This window comes from Protopterus annectens, chromosome 4.part0, assembly GCF_019279795.1.
Source record: "Protopterus annectens isolate FY-2018-M chromosome 4.part0, PAN1.0, whole genome shotgun sequence".
NCBI lineage: Eukaryota > Metazoa > Chordata > Ceratodontiformes > Protopteridae > Protopterus > Protopterus annectens.
In genome coordinates this window covers 265624329-265646137 of record NC_056733.1, presented here as the reverse complement: position 1 = coordinate 265646137, position 21809 = coordinate 265624329, and the positions used below count along the sequence as shown (strand labels likewise).

General features: G+C 40.7%; 1 protein-coding gene across 1 annotated transcript in view; it reads right to left on the bottom strand.

Moving 5' to 3' along the window:
- Positions 1 to 21809, bottom strand: part of ABCA1 (ATP binding cassette subfamily A member 1) — a 767698-nt gene that overhangs the window by 587490 nt on the left and 158399 nt on the right. Inside the window, exon 4 of the mRNA XM_044068257.1 lies at positions 5948 to 6089. Coding sequence (XP_043924192.1) covers positions 5948 to 6089 — 142 coding nt within the window. The remainder of the gene's footprint in view (positions 1 to 5947; positions 6090 to 21809) is intronic.

The window sequence follows — 21809 nt, the reverse complement described above, 5'->3', positions numbered from 1 at the left end:
AATGTGAGATGAAGAACATCCTAAAGTTACAAGGTGTGCTCTTTTTATCTATGATCTCTTGACAGTTTTTTGTTTTTATTGTTCCTACATTTAATTTAGCATTTAAATAGTTGCTAATATACATTTCTCCGCAAATACATTTGTAACTAGCTACAAAAATCTTTTAGATCTCTTCTATTTTATAGATATTTTTTATGCGTTGTTGCATTTTGCCTCCCTCCATGCCTCCCACTTTTGTCCCCAAGATCCTGTATGGTGAAATGAATTTGTTTTCTGGGAAAAAAGTATCAACTTTTAGCACTAAAGTACAGCCACAACTGCCTCACTCTAGTTCCTGAGCTGCACAGAATAAGCACACATTTTCTCTCACACAGTCTCAGTACAAAGTCCTCTTTAATTTCCCCAAACAGCACCATAAATCATTCCCCAAACCACACAGCCTGTTCTCAGTCCACCGTGATGTGGCAGCTTCCCTTAGCTTGCAGGCTGCACACTATGTAGTCACAAGCCCACTGCATACTGAAACAAGGTCCCACCAAAAACAGAATTGTGATCCCTAGCCCTTCCAGAAAGTCTTCTAGAACTCCACATTTTACCAGATACTGACTACATAAAGTAATCAAGAAACAGAAGATTTCCTTTCTTCTTTTGGCTTTAAGATGACAAAATTATAATTTGTGCCAGGAAGGAAGATTTCCCATTGATATTCCACTACTACTTTCCATGGAAGAGACTCAGACCACCAAAGCATAAACAGATGTGCCTGTGTCAAGTCCACTTCCCTCTGAAATCAGGCTTCCTGCACTAGAACTCACACTAATGCAGCACTGAAAAGGTTCTCTTATGGAAACTTCAGCTATCTCTTAAATGACTTCCTGAACCAAACGAGATCACTTCCAGTACACAGTACAGCTTTTCCAGAGCGGTAACTTTCCAGAGCGGTAACTATTGAGAAAAGTTTAAATATTTATTTTGTTCCCCCATATATATATATATATATATATATATATATATATATATATATACACACATACACACATGTATATATAAATAAATATATATATATATATATATATATATGTATATATATATATATATATATATATATATATATATACACATATATACATATACATATACACACACACACACACACACACACACACACACACACACACACACACACACACACACACACACACACACACACACACACACACACACCACACGCACACACACATATATATATATATATATATCTCTCTCTCTCTATAGATATATATATATATATATATATATATATATATACATATATATATATATGTGTGTGTGTGTATATATATATATATATATATATATATATATATACAGACACACATACACACACATGGTAGTTTGGCAATCTCCATGAGGGATGCAAAGTCTTGCACATTTTATTTTTGAACATCTTTATTAAATCATCACATTAAAAATCGACACAATTACAAACACATTAACAGAAAAGAAAACAAACAAGTAACTTTTTTTTTATTTTCATGCAGTATATCATCTGACATTAGAAGCTGACAATTTTAGTTAATAGTGCAGAAACAAGACTTTAGGACTCAAACACTCCCAAACAGAAATACCTGGAAAAAAGAAATCAAAATGTGTCAGTATCACCGGCTTTGTTTCTTTATCCATCACCCTGACACCTGCCTAGACTAGTTGCTTTATCCCATTTGTACAAGTGTTTATTCCAGAAATTCAGCTGTTCATGAGCTATACTCATTAGCCCTTTGAAATGTAATGCATCACCCAGCTGCTGTTTGTGAACAAGACCTTTGTTGTCCAGAATCACTATTTGCTTTAGCTATAGAGTAACTCTCACATCAAAAGGGACCACATAAATGGCTGAAGATCCCAGATAACTGCATGCTTTACCATTATGTAAACAATGTAATATTCCAGACAGCAGTCTTCTGTCATGGCCCACAGAGCACAAGACAGTTAATGCTCTGCTATACACAATCCTGCAGCGTTCAGTTCAGTGGCTGTTAAGACATCTTGGTTAAATCTGTGCAGTAAACCCCAGTAGCTTATCTGCAACCAATAAGAGTATTTTGTATGTACTATGACTAAATGTTTACAGCATGCTGTCCCATGAAAAGAAGAATTCTGTGCTATTTAAAAAGACAGTTTTCTGTCATGAAACAAAGCAACTGCTGAGAAGTGAAACTAGAAAGGAAGAATAAAGCAAAAATGTATCTTAAAAAAAAAACAAAAAAATACATAAAACTCGAAATCAATTTACTTAAAGGAAGGAAAGACCTTTTTAATATGTCTGTTACTAGCTTTTTCTATCACATCAACATCAGTGTTGTGGGAAATGGCAAGCTATCATATTTGGTCACAAAACACCACTGGTTGCTAAAGCTTTGTCATGGACAGCAAAAAAAGTGATGTAAGATTGTGCACAGCACATCACTATGTACATATAATCTACAGTCACTACAACGTTATTCTGTTCAGTGAAGTTTGTGCAAAGCAACTGTGTGCCATACACTGCTATAGAAGAGGTTACTGTGTGTGTGTGTGTGTGTGTGTGTGTGTGTGTGTGTGTGTGTGTGTGTGTGTGTGTGTGTGTGTGTGTGTGTATAAAGGTGCAGTACCATACAGTGCTGATGAAAATGTACACGTGGAAAGCTGTTGCATTCTTCTTCACTGCTGTTTTATTACCTCCAGTATACACTGCTGCTTTCTTTATGTGATCTGGGTCACCACTTTCACTTCTGACACATAATGTTACTGTTAGTAAGTGCCACCATTTTTGGCCCACTGGTCCAACTACCTCGCCACTCTAGCACACAATCTGGCCTGCCTATTCCCTTTGTAGTAGCACAGGTACTGGGAGGAGGGAGTTTTGCACCTCACAGCCCATCCCACTGAGATGATAACCGGCATGTAATAGTAAGACAGACATCTGCATGCTTGCCTGTATATCTGCACTACTTCCTGCTGTCCTGTGTACACCCTTTGACTTGAAGGGGTGTGTATCTCACTCGTCAGCCCCCCACCCGATAGGTAAGCTGGCACTGGCTGCTTACTCCCACCCTCTCCAGCTAGCTTTTACCAATGGGCTTGCTACTCAAACTCAGGTGCCTGATATCACAGTTTGGTCCCCCTCATGCTATATAATGGAGCTGGTACAGCCTTTTTTTTTTTCACATTTACATCATGATGCTGTAGCATCATGAGGTAAATGTGAAAAAAAAAGGCTGTACCAGCTCCATTATAGGCGGTGATGCAGCAGTAGCATTGTTGCCTCACAGCAAGAGGTTCTCCCGTTCGATTCTCGGCTTGGGTTGGGAGTGCCTTCTGTGTGGAGTCTGCATGTCCTCCCCACGGTCGAGTGGGCATTCGAAAGACATGCGTGGAATGGGCGTGCCTTCGTTGAAGGCTGGGCGTCGGGCTGGCAACTCGACATCATAAAAAAACAACTGCCAATCATTAGTGGACCGGGGTTCCGCTGTGGCGACCCCTAACCGGGAAAAGCCGAAAGACAAACAACAACAACCTCATGATGCTGTAGCACAGTGGCACCATTCCACTTTCTTAAAGAATAATTTTTATTTATTTTTTTTAAGTAATAATAAGACAAAGGCAAAGAAAAGTTGGGAGTAATTGGGAGTTGGAAAGGGGAATGAGACCCATTCATCCACTGTCAACATACGTTTGCTATGACCAAGATTATATGTTAGTTTTTTTGTTCTGAGTGCTTTTTCTATGATCATCTGTCACAAATCCATGAGCTGTATACTCTTAATCAGCCCCAACAGCTCACATCCTTTTGTTTGCCAATGGGACGACAGTGCCATAAAGAGACAGCAGTAATTCAGGCAGCTATACAAGAGTCTGTGCCCTTGCCTGCAGTAATCATTCATGTTTCCAAGTTATAGGGAGCTCCCTTATCCAAACACTTTCAGGATGCATCTTCACCTCCCCACACATTAGGGTCATCTGTTTTTCACATCTGGACCCTAACTGTCACCAGAACACAGGACTACATAGCTCCCCCAACCATTTCACTCATCTGCAGCCAATAAGTGTGACTTAATGCTAACACCTTGATGACTGCTGTGGGCACTTGTGTCACTCATCTCATGTCCCCTATTTCTTCTAGGCTTTACTGAGAACAGCTTCTGCTTCCCTGATCTCTGGTCACATCCTTTCCTCTCCACATTCACTTTTCAGATGATCTTTTCTAGATTCCCTCCTTCAAACTGTGTCCATCTCCTTACATCATCTCCAAAACTGAATGCAGAACTCAGGTGTGTAGCCTGAGCAGGGCCTGAAAGAGTGATAGCCTAGCTCAGTGATGGTGAACCTATCACACGTGTCAAAGGTGACACGCCACAAAGTTTTGGGTGACACACCAGCATTCACCAACACCTGAGTTACCAAAGAAACTGAATGAACAAAAATACAAGAAGTATGTGACCCTGCACTTACTATTAAAACTCAGCAACAAAAAAAAGTCATTAACTGATGTTAATCAAATTAAATGCAATGTGTTCCATACTTTTTCAGTTCAATTCAAAATTACTATTAAAAGTAGAGTAATTTTTTGGTGCACTGTTTTAAGCCCAACTATCAGTGTGCATATCGTTTTTCTCTATTGTAAGTCACTGATGTTTCTCTTACTTTTATAACACAAGTTAGCACACATGATTGGACTGTATTTTTTAAAATAAATGAATATGTAAAGAATTGTTTCTCTTTTGTTCGAGGGAGGGGGTGCCATGCCAGCACAGTCAAGATAAGCATTTTCCGAATTTTCGACTCGCCGAGCCCAAATGATTTGCCATCACTGGCCTAGCTTCTTTTCTTCTCGAGTCCCCCCTTAAGGATACACCTGAACACTGTGTATGAAGCTAACAAAGCTATCTCAATCTGGTCTCCACAATCCAACCCAGCTGTGATAAAAGCACACCGATTCTTTTACTTACTGTTTACCTTTAGTTCCACTCTCCCCAGCAATATACTTCATGCCATCTTTGCACCTGTCTGCACAAACCTCAACTCCACTATTCTATCCACTTAATTATCCTTTCCAAGTCCTTCCTTAGACTCTCTTCTCAATCTTACACTGGGCTTGGCTACATACCGCAAGCAGCTAAGGCTTTGCCAAGCAGCATAACCATGAGTTATACCATGAAAGAGAAAAATGTAATGCTTCTGAGGTAAAATAGGAGGTATGCTCATTATAGGTAGGTGATTCAGTTTACTACATTGTGACGTAAGTTTTTAATGAGCCCTCCTTTCTCTCAGGATTACTTTTATGATTTTTCCCTGCACTTGCAGCAGCATTAGCAGTAACGTGCTTTCAATTCCCACACTTATTTTTTTCATCTTTAATACTGAACACTTAAAATATTACACTATGCAACAGTTTTGAATTCTTAAAATATGCAAGCTACAGTATCACCAAGCAAAAGAAAAAATCCTTCATATGGTAAGTATACATAATAAAAGTTATACCTAAACAGTAGATAGGCTTATAATCAGAAACTTTGTACTAAGAAACAGTGTGTTGTACAAATTGCTACTTGTTCGAAATAATCATACCATGACTTACCGTTTCCATGGCAGCACAATACCACACTCATTCCTTCCAACACTGCATGCATAATAAAACATCATCATTGATCACTGTGTTAGCAGTGGTACAGATAACCATACAGTGGTGGAAGGAGGCAGCAGGTGCTTTAATAAAACAGAACACATAAGGGGTGTTCCCTGTGCCAACCATTCATTCAGCCATTTTTCAGTATCTCTATAAAGCTCTTCCTGCAGTGTCATGCATCACATAAGGCACCAAACCTCATTTGTTCATTTTCCTGAAACTTGAAACAGCGCTGTACTATACCACACTTATGACTATTAGAAGAAACACACCCAAACTTACATTGACTTGTTAAAATTTCCAACAACACCAGGAGATTCACCAGGTGTTGGGTAGCGAAAACAAGGGTTGTTGGCATTGCAGATAAGTCCTTGGACCCATGGCAGTGTTCCTGCAGAAGGCATTGCCTTGTTTGGAAAATGGCCTGTGCAAAAAACACAGAAATAAACAGTAAGTCTTTTCTTTAAAATGAAGCCCTACAAATATTCATTATGACAGCATTAGTAACATCATATAAATGACTGCATACATTCTAGTGCAGCAAATAATTGTACACAAAAACTTCTGTTTTTAAAAAAAATCTTTTCACCAGTTACAGTGAAAGCTGACACACATTAAGCAGTTACAAAAGCCTTGAATGGGCCGGAAAGCTTTATCAATGTTTCTCAACTGCATACACACAGTGGAATGCCCATGTCCTTATCACTTTAGAGATAACACGGTCATTTGGTGAAAAAATACCAGAAAACATATGGATAGGAACAAACTTAATACTGCACTGATTTAAGAAATCTATTCCATTATATAACATTAATTTCACAAGACTAATATATCAACTTTATGAAAGAAAACACATTTTCCGGTGTCATTATTAGCTGCTTTTATTTCATTTTTGCAAATAAAAGGAGAAATGCACTATATTAACACAAGAGGCCACCAGCATTAGAAAATAGGGCAAAAATCCTGGAAATAGATTTTATCAGTACTCAGGCTGACAAGAGGGGTTCTGATAATATCCATAGATACAATCTGTAAACTGAATGACTATGCATTACCCTGCTAATGAGACAAACAGATCTGCCGAGCACGGGAATGATGACGACCTTATCAGTCCAGCTAACCAGTAATTCAAAATGTAAATCTGTCAGCAAATAGTGAAATGTATTTTTTAGTTCTCAGTGGGGCATAAAAAAGACATTTCACTATTTGCTGACAGATTTACATTTTGAATTACTGAGAGGGGCATATAGCCGCGGTGATGCAGCGGTAGCGTTGTTGCCTAACAGCAAGAGGTTCTCCTGTTCGATTCTCGGCTTGAGTGCCTCCTGTGTGGAGTCTACTTGTCCTCCCCGTGGTCGAGTGGCATTCGAAAGACATGCGTGAATGGGCATGCCTTCGCTGAAGGTTGGGCATCGGGCTGGCAACTCGGCACCATAAAAATGTACTGCCAATCATTAGCGGGCCAGAGTTCTGCTGTGGCGACCCCTAACCGGGAAAAGCCGAGAAGACAAACAGTTCTGAGTGGGACATAAGATAAAACTTCACAGCACTAATGGACTCAGCTGCACAACAGGGAGTATTTATCCGGATACAGCAGAGGACTGGTATGTGCAAAAGAAGGTAAATAAGGACAGGAACACCACACAATCCATAAACCATACACCTGCAATATGATGGCAAACTCCACCAAACCAGCTGTTTTACCACCTTCATGCATGAAGGATTATGTGAGGGAAGGTGAAGAAATGGAAAAATAGAAAATTGGCAGGAATATCCGATCACCTGAGGGTCGCAGGTGGCGTGGAACTCAATAACTAAAAAATACAAGTAATAAAAAAAATCCATTGATAAGAAAACCCTTCCTTCATGCCACTTCAATGACTGGTGGCTTTCATGACCAGTGGAAAGTTAAGCAACAAAACAATTTAATGGCCAAGTAGCCCACCTCTTATAATACTAGCAGACCTGTAGCGATAATGAGAAGGAGACAAAAAAGCTGGAATGTTCTATACTTAAAAGTCTTTCGTAACAAACTTTTCTAAGACCTGTTTCAAGAAAATGTGGCTGTGCAAAATGCTTTATTAAAACACCTCAGGTAAAATGTGCAGGTTTTGTGGCACTTTCTTACGTCTGCTGAACTACATATATGTATTTTTGCTGCTCGCTCCTGGCCTTCTTGATGCCAACCATAAGCTACATGTTCTGTCAGTGCATCTAATAGGGTGCCTCACTGAACCCTGCACATTAAAGAGCCTAACAGCCTCAAAAGGACAGGGGGTCTGCATTCTGTAGAAACCTTTCCATTCCACTTCCAGTAATCTCCCATTTTAATGTCAGGTGGTATGAGCACACTGATGCAGATCAAAACTATACTACAAGAGAAGACTGAAATAGCATTTCAGGTAAGGTTGTATATAGAAGGATCAGGATGTGAAATGAATGCAACCAGCAAGATTTCAGGATCCCACTCAAATGCGGACATGTAGTTTAATTAAACAATCCACTTTAGTTGTCTAGTTGGCCATTGCTAGTAAGCTCCATTTACAGAGGGGGATACAGAGGGTGTAGCAATTTTTCAGAGGGGACTTGGAGAAAAATCTCTGCAGTTAAGTAATGTACAACACCTTGTACAGCTATATCCAACAGCTAACAACCGTAAAACCAGTTAACACACACAGGCAGAAAACGGACTGCTGGTTAAGTAACAATACCTGGCAGTGCCTTAACCAAATATATATACATTTACAGCAATAATTTTATAACAAAACATAAACAGTACACACAGTGCAGCTTACATATAATAATACAAGTCAGCTACATGTACACCTGTGAACACAGGCAGTGGAATTGGTAAAAAAAAGGGTACAGGTGACAGGTAAAGCAGGGCAGACATAAACAGTAAAACAATGGGTAACTGTAAAAGGCAAACAAGGGTAGACAGTGTATTATTAGGGTAACTGTAGAAATAGAGCACCAAGGAAAATGAGACAAGGGAAACCATTGGTGGCACAGCCAGATCCACACAGGCCAGAACAAGAAGAAAAGAGATCAGAATACAGTGAATAAAGTAGAAACACATGAAAAGGAGCACAGAAATACATCAATGCACATCTGTGGTGGTAGCTGCTACTCATACGACAAAGATAAGGCAAAATTGAAACATACAACAGGGTTGTGAAAAATGAAACGAGGGGGATTAAACATTAGCAGACAAAAGTCTGCCAGCACCCAGACATTCTGGGCAACAGCTCAGCTTTGTGGCCTTCGATACAAAATAATCAAATGGTGAGAAGATGTAAGCAGAGGCTAAGGGGAAGGGTTATCTAACAATTATGGCACACTACTTGCAAATAACATTAGCAATCATTTTTATTATTATTATTAGGCTCATTGTTTTTAAATTGTATTTTAAGGCAGATAAGCAATACATATTAGAAATGCTGTCACACATGAGGTTCCATTTGGTGTGAAGTCACTTTAGTGCAACATGTTCTGCTTTGGATGCAGTTTCTGAAAGATGTAGTTTACAACCAGCTGAGAATCATAACTGCCACATTAGATGACGCCATTTCAGAAGTCAGGATAAACTAGGGCAAGATAATTTGTCTGAAAAATTCTGAAACCAGGCAAGTCAGGATCATAGAAGCTATCCACCAAGATGTCACTGTGGTTTCAATCTATATAAACAGCCACATCCCCACATGTGTAGGCAACTTATCATAATGGTAGATACTTACAGATCATTGCTGCACATTAAACCACCAAAGAAAAAGAGTGGCTACTACACGGGATTTAAATTATATCCTAGAAAAGCTAAGCCAAACTCCTTTTAACCAGCAACAAACTCTTCTTGACAACTGTTAACCTAGACTGTTTTTTGGCAGTGTCTAACTATGCTAGACAGTTACTGGAGTTACAGGCCTTTATGTGCATTCATTCATTCTTGGTCTTTCACAAGAACAGGGCAAGTCTCAAAACCAATTCCCTTCTTTATGCCCAAGGTGGCCTCTGAGTTTACCCATTACCAAACAACTCAACTCCCTTATTTTTACCCTAATCCTCAAAATAAGAAGAAATAATTCTTCACTGTCTGAAAGGCCACAGACAACTCAAATTTTAGTTGAACAGAAACAGACTTAAAAAAAGCAAATCAACTTTTTTTGTTTCTTATGATAAAAAGAAAAAGGACAGACAGTTTCTAAACAAATTGTTTCTAGATGGATTTCATTCTATTCACCTCTGCTACCCCTTGTAAGAACTTACTAGAACACATAAAAGCTCATTCTACCAGGGCAGTTGCTACCTCAGCAGCATTCCTGAAAGAAGTGGACACTAGGCCCATCTTAGAAACAGCAACTTGGTCCTCAGTTCACACACTTACCAAGCATTAAAAACTGGATATTCTTTAGAGCCAGAACTGTATTTGCTAGAGCCATGCTGCCGGGCATACTGGACTCTGGTTCAATTCCCTCTACTCTCTCTACTTAAGCTTAAGCAATTTTCCCACTGGTAAGGAATACTGCAACAACGATCTTGTGAAGAACACAGTACAGCTGGTAGGTAACATAAAATAACGGTAGATGTTCAAATAGATCACTGTTGCAGTACATATACCTTCCCCTCATCTCTCTTGGCAGTCACTTTTTCTGGACAGGATGGGTGCTCTAACCCATTCGTTTATTTATTTCCCAGGTTATATTCCCTTTCTAGAACTTGACTTAGAGCACTAAACTTTAGACTCCAATCCAGTGAGACACAAAAGGGAAGAGCTTTTGGCAAGTCCATAAGTCCCTCTTATACTAGCATATACTGGCTTGTATTAAGGGCAGATACACAAAGTGCGAGGAAGGAGCCTGAGCTTTGCAGAATGGCTGGAAGTATGGACATCCTAGTTCCACTGGGAAAAAGCACTGCAACAGTGATCTTATGAAGAACATGACAGGGGAGGAGACAGGAGACCCTTTGCCACGGCTCTTTATTGCCCCAGCAGTGCAAGAACTGCCAAGAATAGATTGATTATTCATTCTTCGATTACTAGCTTAAGGTGAGATGGAGTCTATCCTGGTACTCACTGGATACAAGGCAGAAAAATGAAGGCATTTAATCTTGAATGAGACACCAAGCCATTTCAGGGCACAATACACACACACACACACACACACACACACACACACACACACACACACACACACACACACACACACACACACACACCTACAGTTAATCTGAAAGAACTTCAGTTCAGCTATATCACATATACAGGATGTGGGAGAAAACTGAAGCACATGGTGAAATCTCATGTAGGAAGAGGGAAGGTGTGCAAATTTTACGTAAGTGTCTCCAGCCAAGAACCAAACCGAAAAAAAACAGCCAAATTAATCACTGTGCCACTGTACAATTCTGACAACAGATAATGTGATTCCACAGTACCCTAATCAAACAGATCACATTATTTACTTAATGCAGAAACTGAACGGCAATGAAGCCAATCTGAGGTTCTCCAAGTGAGCACTGACACGAATGGGCAGCAACTGCAGTTGGTTTAACTAAAGCATAGCTGGCTCAAGCAGTGCCCTTTGCCATTCAGATGAACTAGCGTTCCACCTCCTTAGCTCTTCAAGTGAAGATAAAAAAAAATGTCAAGTGGCTTCCTGCAGACAGCATCCAATCCTCATGCCCCCCCCAGTTCTTTAAGTAAACAGCAAAAAAAAATGGGGGGGTGCATTCAGTTACCTGGGCATGAACCAGTCAGGTTCTTCTCTGTTCCCTGGCCTGACCCTAATTCCTCTTATTTAAAAAAAATTGTTTTTTGCTCAAAATGTCAAGCAGTTGTTACAATCTACACTCTGCATGAAGCACTACAGCACTCAGGTTTAATTAAAAAAAAAGAAGAAATGCTTTCAATTGTAGCAAACTGCTTGTCGCAATGTAGTAAGCACTTGCTACAGTTAAGACTATAAGGGAGCGCTACAGTGTTCAGGTTTGACCACAAATGCAATACCAGCTTTTAAAAGCTGGTATGCATTAAAGAGTGATCGGGATCAGCATATAGCACCCCTCCCCCTAACATTCTGCCCTCGAGGCAGCTGCCCCTCTCATCTGCCCAACCTATGCTACTGGGTTTAATATTAGGAGAGCAGTGAGTAACTTCACATTTATGTACAAACATGTACACAGAAAATGAGAGATAACTATACAGATTCTTCTCAGGTATGTATTCTCAAGTTTGGGATGAGTGTATAAAAATTAAAAGCATAAGAGGAACTTAGTACATTACATCTGCTTTCTTAGGTGAAGTAGGCTGGCTGTCAAAGAAACCACAGGCTACGACAAACAAATCCTCTAATGCTGACATCACTGACGTGGGTGAAGATTTTGGGTATTCCAATTGTAACAAGTCACAGTATTGTCTGACGGAATGAGAACCCTCAGTGTTCTCCCACTTTTAGTTTCAGAAAAGGAGAATCCCTCACAAAGAGATTCAAATAACATGCTCTCCTCTCCTCTCAGTGTGAATCAGAAATATGAGAAGAAAACCCTACAAATGGGTATCACATTCCTCTCCTCTACAGTTTCAGTTTCTTGAATCTCTTCAGAAAAAAGGAATTCATTTTTCTTTAACAAGAAACCACCTTATAAGAAGGTTCAATAGCCTGAACAAGACCACGAGCCAGACTTTATACACTATTCTTGTCCTGAAGAACTGGAGAGAAGATATACGTTTGGTTTTTGGTTTCTTTTTGACAGGACCATTGGGACAAATAGGTTTATTAATGATAGTAGCAGCTTCCTCAGGGATGGGTACAACATTCTAGCTAAGCAGAGGCACCTTCCCTGCCCCTTATCCCAAGATCGACAAGACTGTCTTTCCCTTGCCCATTGAGGAGACCCCAACAGCCACAGAGAATGTGATTAATCCATGGTCCATAGGATGTATCGATTAATACCAGAGGGATCTGGGGAAACAAATGAGTGGTCTGAGGAGCAGCGTTGGCTACAGCAGAGTCACTCAACTGTGTCTGAGGCAAATGCTAGCCTGCTGTGGTGGCAAAGGCTATTTAGTTAACTTTTTCTTTTTTTATGGATGAATTAGGGACCAACCATGGGACCATTAGTATGTTCCATGGCCAAGCGGGAAATGGTGCGTCTTTTCCAGGGAAACTAAGCAGCACAAACTGTTAAAATATAAAAATAATTTAAAAGTAGCCTTTCGTAATTAAAATACAGTAAAAAAACTGTAATACACTTTATGAGCCCCCAAAAGTAATTTAAACACAGTTTCTCCACAGAAAAAATGTTTTAAAATAACTTTTAAACTGTCAGAAACAGAAATGCGCTCCTGTTCAAAACAATAGTAAACTCATGTGACAGTTAATAAAAATGCATATTCCTAGCTTAAAAATACTTCTCTAAACAGGAAAGCAAGTTTAAATAATAATAATAATAATAAAAGCAATAATAATGACAACAATATGAAGAAAAATATGTGGAAGGGTTTTCCCTAAAGGGAAATTATCTATCCTCAAAAGCCCACAATGCAGCACTCTCTTCAGTGGCAGGAAAGGTGTGGTGCCAAAACCACTGTTTCAGACAGCTCAGCTCAAGCTGCCTAACGTTTGGGTGTGTGGAAGGTGCCTTGAAGCTTTGGAACTTGGCCAGCTGTTATATCTTTAGCAGGATATAAACCATGGAGCTTAGGCTACTGCAACAGTGATCAACATGATAAAAAGCTTGTATATGCCCAATCCTCAGTTGTGCAAACACAAATTAAGAATAACATTTGCAAAACAAATGAATCACTCTCAGCAAATACACAAAAACTGCAACAGAAGTGATTTCCAATGACAAACAGCCACTGACATTTTCATCCTTGTTATCTTATGACTCGAGCACCTGACTCTTGGGGAATAAGAACTTGAACTTTAGAGAAGCCACGGTAGCTTTCACAGTGTTTATCCTTGGGAATGTTGATGAAATAACGTTAGAGAGAGAAAGCACAACAGAAAGTGTTGCAGGAGACAGAAAGTATGGGGGGACACAGGAATTAGTGCTTGACGCACGTCACAGCAGGAACAATTAGGTGAGCTCAGAGCTCATGCTCATACGTCAGTGCTCCTGCTGAAGGAATACATCCATTTTGAAGACTAAATTACATTGTGTGAAGCTGCATCTGATGCCCAAAGTCTCTACATGACGCTCTGTGATCCCGTCTCAGTCCTGCAATCCACTGTGCCACACTCAATACTTGTTCTTCCTCCTATCTGTACTGCCCAATGATATGCCCATTTACAGGGGGATGAGCCATCATTGTCATCTGCAGTTGTGGCAGAGCTTTCCCAGTGACATGCTGTCCTTAAGCAACCTCTTTCAACTCTACACAACCACAAAGTGTGACAATTCTGTGCAGAGACTCACTCAAAGATAGTATGGAATCACTTCCTCATTTCATCTTACATTCTTAGAAAAGCAATCCAAATAAAGACTGAAAGCTATACAGGTAACAGTATCGGAATACAACCATGAAGTGCAGTGGATAGCAAGCAGATGTGCTACTTTAGCTTGACAGACACCAAAGTAAGTCACATCTATTAATCATTAGGAATGGCAATGGTGCCCTTACCCTCTGCCACAGAGATTTAACATGCAAAGTCACCCTGGTCTCTCTGTACTTCCCTAATTCCTCAGCTGTCCTGACGTGTGCAAAGCACAACTCCTTCTGCTGCTGTCAGTCATTCACTGCATATGAGATAAACAGCAAAAGTCAACACTTCAAGGTTCACGACTGCCAACTGTGGAGAAAATGTAAATGTTCTTACTAGGGTCTGCACAGAGCTGACATCACCCAGTCTTCAGCACTTATGATTTTTGTAATCTAGCATCCTGTACTGTGCAATGTAAAGGTAATAAGGGAAAGATGAAAAGCAGGCAGGTTGGGGGACAATACCACTCTGTGAGAGTCATATGTGCTTACTACCAAAGCCATGACTCATGTAACTAATTACTACAAGTATGTTAAAAAAAATACCCCACACTCAAACACTATCTAGTGCACATTTCACTGTTAATGACTTGTCATTTTTGTGCTGTATTAATGGTCACACTAACTTAAATACTTGCCCCGCCCAAAAGCCATCACCCATGACACTAGAAGATCAATATCCTTACAAAATTTATTATAACAGACCCCCAAAAAATTTCTTCACCTGTACTGTGCTACCCTTTCAAAGGTCTTCTGTAGCGGAACACCATTAGTTCTAGCACACTGTATTTGAAAGCTGGCAATGAATTCAAAGCCGAAACTTAACTGCAGGGAAACAAGAAGCACTGGAATAAGACATGGCACCTCAGCTGGCAGGATGCACCCTACATTGGAAAAAAGATAACTGAAAAAAATCAGAGAGCTTCTAAGAGACTGGAGTGCACTGATGGATCTGTGAGTGTCCAGACACCAATTACCAGTGAAGGCTCTAGAATTATCTGGCAGGACTGGCACAAACACACATTGTGGTGCTGCTCAAACAGTTTGCATATTAGGTACAGATCATAAAAAGGCCTGAGTATTTATTTCTACAGTTTTCATAAGCTTACATTATACAACTGAAATCACACATGTGCGTGCGCACACAAACAAACAAAAAAAGGGATACTACATATTTATGAGCATACTAACTGTACCCACATTTAACACACTGGCTACAAAACTATCTAGATATCTGAAATGAAACACTGCTTACAGACCAAATGGCATGCACTTGTAATCAAAACAATAACTTTAAGTGGTGGATGGGAATCAGTCCAAACCTAATGAGGTGGCAGAATTGTTAGACTTATCAGAATAAAGTGCCAGTTCATGGGAATAAAGGGGGAAAGTCTGCATATCTGTGTTGGGGCTGTGATAGTCAAGGCTACTGGCAACATATCTTCTGATGACCAAAGATACCAATGCACAGTATACTTCTTTCTTACAATCTAAAACAAAAATTGACAGTTTTATATAATGTCCCTGAATTAATAACTTCAGCAGTAAATATATGAACTTAAAACCCAGACAAACTAGCTGTACTACTGCCAGAGCTGGAGACTCTGCAGGGAGGTACCCACAAAATCCCACAAGGGTAGTGGTACTACCTTAGCAGGTGAGCATGTTAACTTTTTATCAGCAGATCAGCTGTCTTGCTTGTGAGTGGAGAGCTGTCAGCAGTCAGAACACGGGAGTGGTGAGTTGTCAGCAATCAGGACTCAGGAGTGGACAGCTGTTAGCAGTCAGGACTCAAAAGTGGAGAGTTGTCAGGACTCAGAAGTGGAGAGTTGTCAAGAGTCAGGACTTAGGAGTAGACATCTCTCAGGAGTCAGGACTCTGGAGTGGAGAGTTGTCAGCAGTCAGGACTCGGGAGGGGAGAGCTGTCAGCAGTCAGGACTCGGGAGTGGAGACCTGTCAGCAGTCAGGATTTGGGAGTGGAGAGCTGTCAGCAGTCAGGACTCGGGAGTGGAGAGCTGTCAGCAGTCAGAACATGGGAGTGGAGAGTTGTCAGCAATCAGGACTCGGGAGTGGACAGCTGTTAGCAGTCAGGACTCAAAAGTGGAGAGTTGTCAGGACTCAGAAGTGGAGAGTTGTCAAGAGTCAGGACTTAGGAGTAGACATCTCTCAGGAGTCAGGACTCTGGAGTGGAGAGTTGTCAGCAGTCAGGACTCCGGAGGGGAGTGCTGTCAGCAGTCAGGACTCGGGAGTGGAGACCTGTCAGCAGTCAGGACTCGGGAGTGGAGAGCTGTCAGCAGTCAGGACATGGGAGTGGAGAGTTGATAGCGATCAGGACTCAGGAGTGGACAGCTGTTAACAGTCAGGACTCAGGAGTGGACAGTTGTCAGGACTCAGGTGTGGAGGGCTGTCAGGACTCAGAAGTGGGGAGTAGTCAAGAGTCAGGACTTGGGAGTGGACAGCTGTCATAAGTCAGGGCACTGGAGTGGAGAGTTGTCAGCAGACAGGACTCGGGAGTGCAGAACTGTGAGCAGTCAGGACTCTGAAGTGGAGAGCTGTCAGCAGTCAGGATTTGGGAGTGTAGAGCTGTCAGCAGTCAGGACTCGGGAGTGGAGAACTGTCAGCAGTCAGAACATGGGAGTGGAGAGTTGATAGCAATCAGAACTTGGGAGTGGATAGCTGTTAGCAGTCAGGACTCATGAGTGGAGAACTGTCAGGACTAAGGAGTGGACAGCTGTCAGGATTCAGAAGTGGAGAGTTGTCAAGAGTCAGGACTTGGGAGTGGACATCTGTCAGGACTCTGGAGTGGAGAGTTGTCAGCCGTCAGGACTCGGGAGGGGAGAGCTGTCAGCAGTCAGGACTCGGGAGTAGAGACCTGTCAGCAGTCAGGACTCGGGAGTGGAGAGCTGTCAGCAGTCAGGACTCGGGAGTGGAGAGCTGTCAGCAGTCAGGACTTGGGAGTGGACAGTTGTTAGCAGTCAAGACTCATGAGTGGAGAGTTGTCAGGACTCAGGAGTGGAGAGCTGTCAGGACTCAGAAGTGGAGAGTTGTCAAGAGTCAGGACTTGGGAGTGGACAGCTGTCAAAAGTCAGGACTCGGGAGTGGACAGCTATCAGCAGTCAGGATTTGGGAGTGGAAAGCTGTCAGCAATCAGGACTCGGGAGTGGACAGCTGTTAGTAGTTGGGACTCAGGAGTGAAGAGTTGTCAGGACTCAGAAGTAGAGAACTGTCAGGTCTCAGGAGTGGAGAGTTGTCAAGAGTCAGGACTTGGGAGTGGACAGCTGTCGGCAGTCAGGACTCTACAGAGGAGAGTTGTCAGCAGTCATGACTCTGGCGTGGAGAGCTGTCAGCAGTCATGACTCTGGCATGGAGAGCTGTCAGCAGTCAGGACTTGAGAGTGGAGAGATGTCAGCAGTCAGGATGCAGGAGTGGACAGCTGTTAGTAGTCAGGACTCAAAAGTGGAGAGTTGTCAGGACTCAGAAGTGGAGAGCTGTCAGGACTCAGGAGTGGGGAGTTGTCAAGAGTCAGGACTTGGGAGTGGACAGCTGTCAGGAGTCAGGACTCTGGAGTGGAGAGTTGTCAGCAGTCAGGACTCTGGAGTGGAGAGCTGTCAGCAGTCAGGACTCAGGAATGGAGAGCTGTCAGCAGTCAGGACTTTGGAGTGGAGAGTTGCCATGGAGTCAAAGTCAACTGTAACTGCAAAGAGGAATTCTGGAGTAATCTAAATCAATGTTTAATGTTAAGATTTTTAAACTCAAGGGCCCACTATGGGCCATTTAGGAGTTTTCCAAGAGATAAACCAAAATCAAAAACTCTACTGTTACACCAATTATCTAGAGAAACTACATACTCCCAACACCCCTAATGTGTAAAGGTAACACCTTTCATAATCTACTGGCCCTAGAAATAAAAAAATACTCAGTATTGTTTTAAACTGGAATAAATATATAAACTGACAGCTGTTCCTTATAGTAGCACTATGTTTTTAAAGGTGATACCCAATACATGACATTTAATTCTGAAAACACTTACATATGCGAGTTAAATCACCTAGTAAATATCTAATCCCAGTAGGGAATAATGTTACTAAATGTTCCAACTGTTTCCTATATATGAAGTGAGAAACCCGTGTTGCCTGTCTAGTAAAATTTTTTTGCACATGTTCCACTTTAAGCAGCAGAATTAAATGAGCAAAAGGATCCACAACATTCTATCGGTCTAATGGCTCATTTATAGAAAGGAGTCCAAACTTTCTCATCTCAAGTAGATACACCTCGCAAGACATTTCTGATTCAGCTACACCAGATTTATACTGACCCTTTTAAATGTTCCTCAAACTTTTGACTCAAGTCCATCACAAACCATAATAAATCCCTTACAAAGTAACCTTTTGAAACAGCAGGATTCAGAATGTCAATTCCCATAATGTAGAGGCAAAAAGGCTGAACATTGGGACTTACATTCTTGTTTATTTATTTATTTGACATTTGTTTACTGGGGAGGTCTGACTGTGTCTACAGAACCCATTTTCAGCAGAGGCCCTGGGAGCAAAGTTCCACATACAGTGCAATACAAATACATTATAGTCCAAAAAACAATACAAGTGACATGAGGAATACTATACAAAAATAAGTTGATAGAATGTAAACTAGGTTGCAAGATATACTACACATCTGGACAATTATATATAGTTATATCACTACAAATACACATCAAGTCCAACACTGGCATTTCTTGGAATAGGCCCTTTTCTCCTAGGTATGAGGTTCTGGGGTCCTTGCTCCCTAGAAAAATCAAGTTTAAAGGAGGAAAGTGATGTTTGATATTTGCACTTCTCCTGCATTTTTTTGTCTTTTTTCTTTCAGCCTGTCAGGAGCCTGCATTTACAGGTCCCGATGTTTCATTAGGTAGCCCCCCCTCAAAAAGGCGGCTGTAGTAGGAATGCAATTATGAAGAGCATGTGAATATGTAACACTGTTGTTACCAAAGTGAATTATCATACAGTCCTTCACATTAAACTTCATATCTTTAGATTGTGAGCATTGCAAAAGCATGTCCAGAACACTCACTGGTCACTGATGCTCATAATTACACCCCCAATTTTGGTATCATCAGCAAATTTTCTATGACACATCTTTTCTTGAGTTGGAACCTCAGATATAAATAGGCAGAAGAGTAATAACAGCAAAACAGATCCTTGGGTAACACCCACAACAATGTTTTTTAAACAGTTCTTATAATTTTAGTATATTTCATTTATTTCAGACAATAAGCCACCCATTTTCTAATGTAAGGATTTATTTCAAGTTGCTGCATTGTTTGTAATTTCTCATTATGGGGCACAGCGTCAAAGGACTTAGAACTTTGAATGAAGTTACTTGTTATATTTTGACAGAAACTTATCAAGCTTTTAAATGACAGTGTCCTGCAGGAAAACCATATTGAAAATGCATTGTTGTTACTCAAATACAAGTTGGAATAAATAAATGCTTTGCTCAAAGCAGTTTCTCAAAATGCAAGTTAAACTAATGGGCCTACAATTTCCAACAGTAGTGCAGAACATGCACTTGGGTATAGAAACCACAACCACTTCTTTCCAAACATCAGGAACATGAACATTCTCCAAATCTTTGCTACAGATCAATTAAGCAAGGAGTCAAGCTAACAACTATGCTCCCCTGGAAAAAAAAAACAACATTCACCCCATCAGGGCCTTAAACAGAAATTAGCTTAACTGAATTGAATTATAATAATATCAGCTGTCTGGAAGAACTGGGAATTCTCCAGTAACTGCCATTACTCAAGGGTATTATAAAGCCTGTACTGATCGATTGTCAAAAAAATAAATATATCAGCAAAAACAGAAACCAGACTTTCCAGATTAACAATGAAACAATCATCTGTTCTGTTGATGCTATAAACTGCATCCTCCCTGTAAGACTGTACGTGTTTGTAGGAACAATAATAAGGCACTATTCAGTTTTCTGCTATCATTCATACAAACTCTTAGCTGTGTGAATATACCTTGCTTACAGAGATTTAGTAGAAAAATGAAACCGTATGGACAAATTGTTACAATCGGTCCAAATTAATAATAACATCCATCCGGACATTGTTCAAATGAATGTGCAGTTAATGGCATTAAAGTTTAGTGGAAGGTGAAGATGCTGACACAGAAGCAGATAAGGATGTTCTGCACACTGCTACAAAACATAAGGCTAAGCTTAATAATAAGCACACTTATGTTCATGACATTCTGCTTGCTGTACCTTCACAGCGCAAAATGAATCCACACAGCCCTTTTTACTTTATTTTTTAAAGTCCCTCATGCCAGACCATAAGAGACAGCCTCTGCTGCTTTTCTTGTCACCATCTGACAACTTCTTTTCAGCAAATGGACAACAATATTGTGGAAATTGCTACTACTATCTCTATTTGCAAGTTATGCATTAAATACTTTGGTGGTATAGGTGTGTATGGCACAATGCCTTGAGGTAAAACGGGACGGGGGAGGGGTCGAGTCAGGCTCCAGGCAGCTTGTTTTAGGAATGGCAAACAGGAGATAAGACAGTGACCTCAATGGCCTGTCACTACTGACAACAAAGGACTGACAGTTGGCCTCAGTGTAACTAGGGCTCATAAGGTCCCCAGCGAGGAAGATTCAGAACCTAGACCTGAAAAGGTAAGCACGGAAGGCAGCATGTGAAGACAGTTAGGCCCACAGCTGCTGAACACAATAGAGCTGCTTACAGTCTATATCACTGGACACAGGCATGCAGGACCTGACATACACCATGAAAGTGAGGCATGGGGTACCTAGCTCAAGTTCAGAGGAAAAGGCAGAGAGAGGTTCTTTTCAACAGTGTTACCCCTCGTGTATGTTACATTTTAGGCTGTGGAGGCTAAACAAGCTGAATGGCATAAATTTAAGTAGCATTAGAAACCTCAAAACCCTTATGATTTTCAGCAGTGAGCACAACACCTTTATCTACCTCTGGCTTTCACTTAACTAACTCCTTAGAAGTTCAGGGAGGTGAGCCAAGGAAGGATCAGCAGAAGAAATGCCCTCAAGCTTTTGTAATTCTAAATGATTTTCCTTTTTTAAGAAAAGGTTTGAAAAAAAGAATATACTGCAATCATGTTAACAATTTTCCCTATATATTTCACACACCTAACATGCTTAATCTGAAGTGGAGTCCTAGTTGTGCACTTTCTCCTCGGGTCTCCGCTGAAAAAGGGCATGCGCCCAGTCAGACTAACCCAGTCAACAAATGTCAAATAAGCAAATAAATAATGGATTGAGAGTCCTGTTTCTTATCCATGCCTAGCACTAAACAAATAGCAAGCAAGCAAACAAGCAGCACAACTGCAAAAAGGTGGCAATCTAAGAGAGAGAGAGACCTAAATGCTACAATTACAGTTACAGTTAAAAACACATACAGAAAAATAGGAAAAAAGGAACAAACTGACCTGCCAGCAGTACAGAAGCTAGCAAACAGACCAGAAAGTTAAATCAACAAACACTTTCTCAATGCAATAAGCACTAGATCAGTAGCCTGGAACAGTGGATCAGTTTACAATGACTTTAACGTGGCTAAACAAATTTGGACTGAAGTCTTTACGTGCACAGGATTAAGGGTAGAGAGAAAGGCTACACTACCCTAGAA